Source organism: Diabrotica undecimpunctata, chromosome 3 (genome assembly GCF_040954645.1).
Source record: "Diabrotica undecimpunctata isolate CICGRU chromosome 3, icDiaUnde3, whole genome shotgun sequence".
In the NCBI taxonomy this organism is placed as follows: Eukaryota; Metazoa; Arthropoda; class Insecta; order Coleoptera; family Chrysomelidae; genus Diabrotica; species Diabrotica undecimpunctata.
Genome location: NC_092805.1, coordinates 162,591,467 through 162,597,466, shown reverse-complemented (window position 1 = coordinate 162,597,466; position 6,000 = coordinate 162,591,467). Strand labels below are relative to the sequence as shown.

The 6,000-nt window shown below is 34.1% G+C and overlaps 1 protein-coding gene across 2 annotated transcripts in view; it reads right to left on the bottom strand.

Moving 5' to 3' along the window:
• Positions 1-1,270: 1,270 nt before the first annotated feature.
• Positions 1,271-6,000, bottom strand: part of LOC140437739 (scoloptoxin SSD14-like) — a 37,692-nt gene continuing 32,962 nt past the window's right edge. For both annotated transcript variants that reach the window (XM_072527433.1, XM_072527434.1), the window contains exons 8-10: positions 3,597-3,837; positions 3,265-3,381; positions 1,271-1,479 (exon numbers count right to left, since the gene is read on the bottom strand). In XM_072527433.1, the coding sequence (XP_072383534.1) occupies positions 1,318-1,479; positions 3,265-3,381; positions 3,597-3,837 (520 nt within the window). In that variant the 3' untranslated portion in view covers positions 1,271-1,317. The remainder of the gene's footprint in view (positions 1,480-3,264; positions 3,382-3,596; positions 3,838-6,000) is intronic.

The window sequence follows — 6,000 nt, the reverse complement described above, 5'->3', positions numbered from 1 at the left end:
TGTCTGAGAACATGGAGAAAGTGAGTTTTAAAAAATTTGGTATCACGTTATTTTTGTTATATGCTGTAAGTTTAAGGTTAAAAAGCGGAGAGGGAACAACCCAAGGAAAACATAAATTTATTTCACAGATAGGATAAATGGGAGGTAGTTCAATATTAAAATCGAATAAGTATCTATTAGCTCTTTCATAGAAAGGTACAGGACCCCTATTTCTTTTTTGATAGACCTCCTGGAACCTGTTGGCAACAGCATGATGAAGAGCTGGATTTTTTGGGTTAGATTATATACTCGAGACAGACGATAGAGTTAAGTATTTTCTTCTTAGGTTTAAGGGTGGCTCTCCAGCTTCACAGAGAAGACTGTCCACAGGACTGGTGCAATATGCCCCTAGAGCAAGTCTAACGGCTGAACTCTGAAGAGTATCCAAAGTTTTGAGCAATGCTTGGTTTGCGGTGTTATACACAACACATCCGTAGTCCAGTTTGGATCTAATTAAAGCTCTATATAAATTTATTACAGTTGAAAAATCTGCTCCCCAATTTTTATGTGATACAGATTTCATAATGTTTAGTCCAGCTTGGCACCATACTCTTAGCGAGTGTATATTATGACTTGTCCAACTTAATTTTGAGTCCAGTTGCATCCCTAGGCATATTATTTATTTTGTATATTCTATAGGAGAATTGATTAAAAATAGATTTGGGAGCTTTTTTGGATTTGATTTTCGTCAAAAATGTATAGGTTTTGTTTTTGTGGTGGAAAACTGGAGCCCAATATTGTTAGACCACGATTCTATCGACTTAAGAGCTGCAGCATTACGATTATGAGGAGATAATATGTTTTTATTTCTTACTAGAATTACCAGACCATCAGCATACAAAAAAGTTTTAATTGTGCTATTGCAGTACGACACAACATTGTTAATAGCAATTAAAAATAGCGCTACGCTTAGATTCGAGCAATGTGGAATTCCTTTTTTCTGTAATTTAGATTCAGACAAACGGTTATTGATTCGAACTTGAAAATATCGTTGCCGTAGAAAGTTGGAAATAAAAGCAAACATGTTACCGTGAATCTTCCAATTGTGGAATGTATTTAAAATATCGTAGCGCCATACTGTATCAAAAGCCTTTTTTACATCAAAGAATATGGCTAAACATTCTTGATTACATATAAATGCTTCGTGAATTTCTGATTCCAATGATATTAAGTTATCTAATGTTGATCTATTTTTCCTAAATCCACTTTGTTCGGGTATAATAAAAAATACTTTGTTATGTTATATTTACAGCTTTATTTTAATTATTCGTATTCTAACTACATATAGGCGACTGAACCACGTCTTCTTTTGTCATGGACACCAACGATGTTTCTTCTATTCTTATCCAAGGATATAGCAGTTACTGCTACAAAACCGTCTGGATAAGAGAAGGTAATATTGTGACCAATTCTTTTGAGACCGTTTACTATTTCTGGATTCTGTAAAATTATAAAAATAAATTAAAGCTCCGGTTATAATGTTCTTATTTTTAAAATGTAGGAATAAAAAAATGAAATAGTCAATGGCATACAGATGTAACAGGTAACTGGCAAGCAACTCTATATACGATCCTCTGGATTTTGTAATATATATCATACTAATCATGGAACATTGAAATTAAGATTCGGCAGACTCCCAATTCGTAATATGCAAAACTAGAGTGATTGATAATTTAAAATAAAAATAATTAGGCTACATCTATACATTATAAGCATTAGTGAAATGAGATTCCCAACTTAGGCTAACTCCAAATGAGTTGGCTTAAGTAAATATGTTTAAACATTTAACATCATATAAGTGAAACTAAAAAAAGTTCTTTTATTGTGGAAATAACAACAAACTACGTGAGCATGTAATTATGGCTGAGAGTATAGAAGAACTACAAACTTTACTAGATGCAATAAATAGTGAATGCATTCAAATGGGACTGGACATCAACACAGATAAGACCAAATTTATGATAGTATCAAGGAGTCCAATAAATAATGAACAACTAACTCTTGGAGGACAGCAAATAGAGAGAGTGACAAAATATAAATATCTGGGAGCTTACATCAACACAGAATTAGATCCAGACCAAGAGATCCGGGTACGAATAGAAATGGCAAGGGCAGCGTTCTTAAAATTCAAACAAAAATCTGAATACTGCGCTGAGACTGAGGTTTGTTGAATGTTACGTCTGGTCGCAACTATTGTACGGGGTAGAAACATGGACACTAAAAGCGCAAATAGTTAAAAAGATTGAAGCCTTTGAACTTTGGATATACCGAAGAATGTTGAGAATTCCATGGACTGCCAGGGTCACCAATGAGGAAGTGCTGAGAAGGATAGGTCGAGACAAAAAATTGTTGAGAACTATAAAAGTACGCAAGACTGCATACCTTGGACACATTCTAAGAAATAATAAATATAGTCTTCTGCAGGTCATCATGCAGGGTAGAGTCGATGGCAAAAAGGGAATAGGTAGAAAGAGGAAGTCATGGCTGCGAAATATTCGAGACTGGACAAACATGACTGTAGACGAATTATTCCATGTTGCAAAAGACAGAGAAGCTTTTAAAAATGTGGTCGCCAACCTCCGTTAATGGGGACGGCATAGGAAGAAGAAGAAGACGTGAGCATGGAATTAGTATAATGGTCAATTAAACCATTAGTAAATATGTAGCGAATTTTTAACCTATAAGGAAAAGAATCATGAAAACACAATTGAATTCTAATCCAATAAAAATTCACAACCTTCAAGTATACGTCCTACAACAGTTTCAGGCTAGGCAAACATTAAGTTTTCAGTTTTCAGGATAATTTCAACTTAAAGATGGTTATTGGAAAGCAAGGGAAATATTCGAAGGAAATAGGAAATAAAAGAGGAAAATATAGAACTCAAAAGAAAAACAAGCAGTTATAATCAACATATTTTTCGAACTTCCACCACGACGAATGTAGAAATCACCTAGAGACTGCCAGAAAACCCATTGAACAACCAAATAGATTACGTTTCAATAATGAATATGTTTAAAAACAGGTATATAGTTGCAAATAATTATTATTCAAGTGCAGACATCAACACTGATCATCCTCGTAATATACTAGTAAGCAACTTTAAATTGAAACTAAGGAAAATCAAGAGAAGGTGAAAAAAAAACGTGGGGATTATATGAAAATATGAAAGCAAAATTATAAACAATTATAAAATACTATATTCTAATGCATATTTTTTATATTACCTGATATATCCATTCGTCCTCCATATCCAATGTCATTGGGAAAAGTTGGTGATGAACCCTTTGTAGACCGGATGCACTTTCAACATCCATGTCAAAGTATAAGCGATTAAGTATAACCTAAAAGTAAACAAAAACTGAATGCTAAAACATTTTAACAGCTTTTTCAAGGATTGTGCAAGTTCTATATTTTTGGTTTTATTTTATGATATCTATCTAATATTTTAACAACTCTGTCACTAATATGCACTCATTACATTAAAAGAAATGTCTAACTGCATCAGTCATAAAATAGATTTAATAATAAAAATCGAACAGTAAACCCTAACACTCACCTGCATTACACTTGAAGTAATTTTACTTCCTCCGGCACCGCCAACGACCATGAAAAGCTCGTTTCTTCCATCCAATATGACTGTCGGACACATTGAGGACTGTGGTCGTTTCCCTGGACGAATGTAATTTGATGGAGATGGAGGATAACCGTATTCATTTACCAATCCCGGTGTTGAGAAATCATCCATAGAATCATTAAGTATGATGCCAGTGCTTTCCGAAACAAATCCTGCTCCCAAGCTTAAAAAACAATAAACTTAAAAGGTTTGTTCATACATGCAAAAAGGTTTGTTTCCTTCATGCAAAGAAAACAAGGAAATTGAAGAAAAAATATGTTTTGATGATATAAATATTTTTTAATATTAAATGTAAAAATAATCAAGATTTTTAAGCAATTAATAGAATAATGGAAAACTAGTTATTCTAATATCAGAAATGAAACGTCAAAAGTTAAATGTATTATATTCTAAACACCGATATGAAGTTTCTATCCTTGCAAGCAATTATTATTGGCTGAATAAAGCAGTTGCTGATTGCATTTCTAATTCAGAAAGAATTTTAATGAATTAAAATAAACAGTAGTAATGGATAACTAATACTTGGTTTAAGTTATCATTAAGAAGATTGTATACTTGGAGGCCACCACAGGACAGGACTGGGTACATCGTTAGAAATCAGATAGACTTTATAACAATTAACAAACGATTCCGTAACGCAATAATATCAGCCAAAACATATCCTGGAGCTGATATAAACTCTGATCATAATCCTCTTGTAGTCCAATTACGAGTCAGACCAAAAACCCTAATCCAGAAACAGAATAACAAAAGATTAGATATGGATCAACTTAGAAATCCCGATATAAAGGTCAAGCTTACAAATAGCATTAATAGTTATGTTACTTTAACAACCAATACTGAGGATATTGAAAGAGACTGGATCAACTTAAGGGACGCTATATACAACGGTGCGAAAGAAGTCATTGATGACTACGAGCGGAAGAAGAAGAACGAATGGATGACAGATGAAATATTACACATTATGGACAGAAGGAGGGAAAATAGGAATAATCTCGAACAATATAAAGAACTGGATAGAACTGTCAGCAGAAAGATAAAAGAATCCAAGAAACGGTTACAAGAAAAATGTCAAGAGATAGAAGAGCTAGAACGAAGACACGATAGTTTTAATATGCATAAAAAAATCAAGGAGTTTACTTATACTTACAAGAAAAAACAGTTTGGTAGGTTAATGGACGAGAACAACAAACTTATTGTAAATAAAGAAGAACAAATACAGACTTGGGCAAATTACATAAAAGATTTGTTTACGGATTATCGTCATATTTCTACGAACACTCTTGATCTGAATGGACCAAAAATATTGGAAAGTGAGGTGATAAAAGCTATAGATCAAACGAAAGATGGGAAAGCAACAGGATGCGATGAAATACCAGTCGAATTTTTACCAATAAGTAATTTTCGATATGCAGATGATACTGTTATACTGGCCGATAACATCGAAGATTTACAGGTGATACTAAATAAAGTAAATACAACTGGCAACCAATTTGGACTGAAGGTCAATAGAAAGAAACCTAAATTTATGGTGATCAGTAAAAAGAACATCCAACATATCGACCTGAATATTGAAGCCGAACGTATTGAAAGAGTACACCGATTTAAATATCTGGGATATACAGTAAATGATAAGTGGGACGCAGACGTAGAGATTAAGATCCGAATTGAAATAGCAAGATCTAAATTCATCAAAATGAGAAAGCTCTTAAGCAACCGCCACCTAAGCGTTAACCTCCGATGGCGCGCCACGAAATGCTACGTACTCTCTACGCTACTTTACGGAGTTGAAGGGTGGACGTTAACAGCAGCAACTATAAAGAAGTTAGCGGCTCTAAAAATGTGGCTGTATCGACGCATACTGAGAATATCTTGGACAGACAGAGTGACCAACACAGAGGTATTAAGACGAATGAGTAAAGAGGTGGAATTGTTAACAACTGTTAAAAGGAGGAAAGCGTCATACCTGGGTTATGTGTTCCGTAATGGTAAGTACAGTCTGCTACATCTTATCGTGGAAGGCAAGATTAAAGGCAGAAGAGGTTTGGGCAGAAAGAAGAAATCCTGGCTGAGAAACTTGAGAGAATGGTTTCAAATACCAGAAGCTGCGAACATCATACATGCGGCACAAAACAGAGAAACCTACTGTTTGATGGTCGCCAACCTTCAGTAGAAGACGGCGCATAAAGAAGAATAGTAATGAGAAATTTACACTTCAATGTTGGAAAAGGTAATGTCGTAGGACATATGAGTAAATTTGACAGTCCCTGTATTATTAGAAACGATTTTTTTTAAATAATTAACTAAACCAAATGTGGCTTTTCAA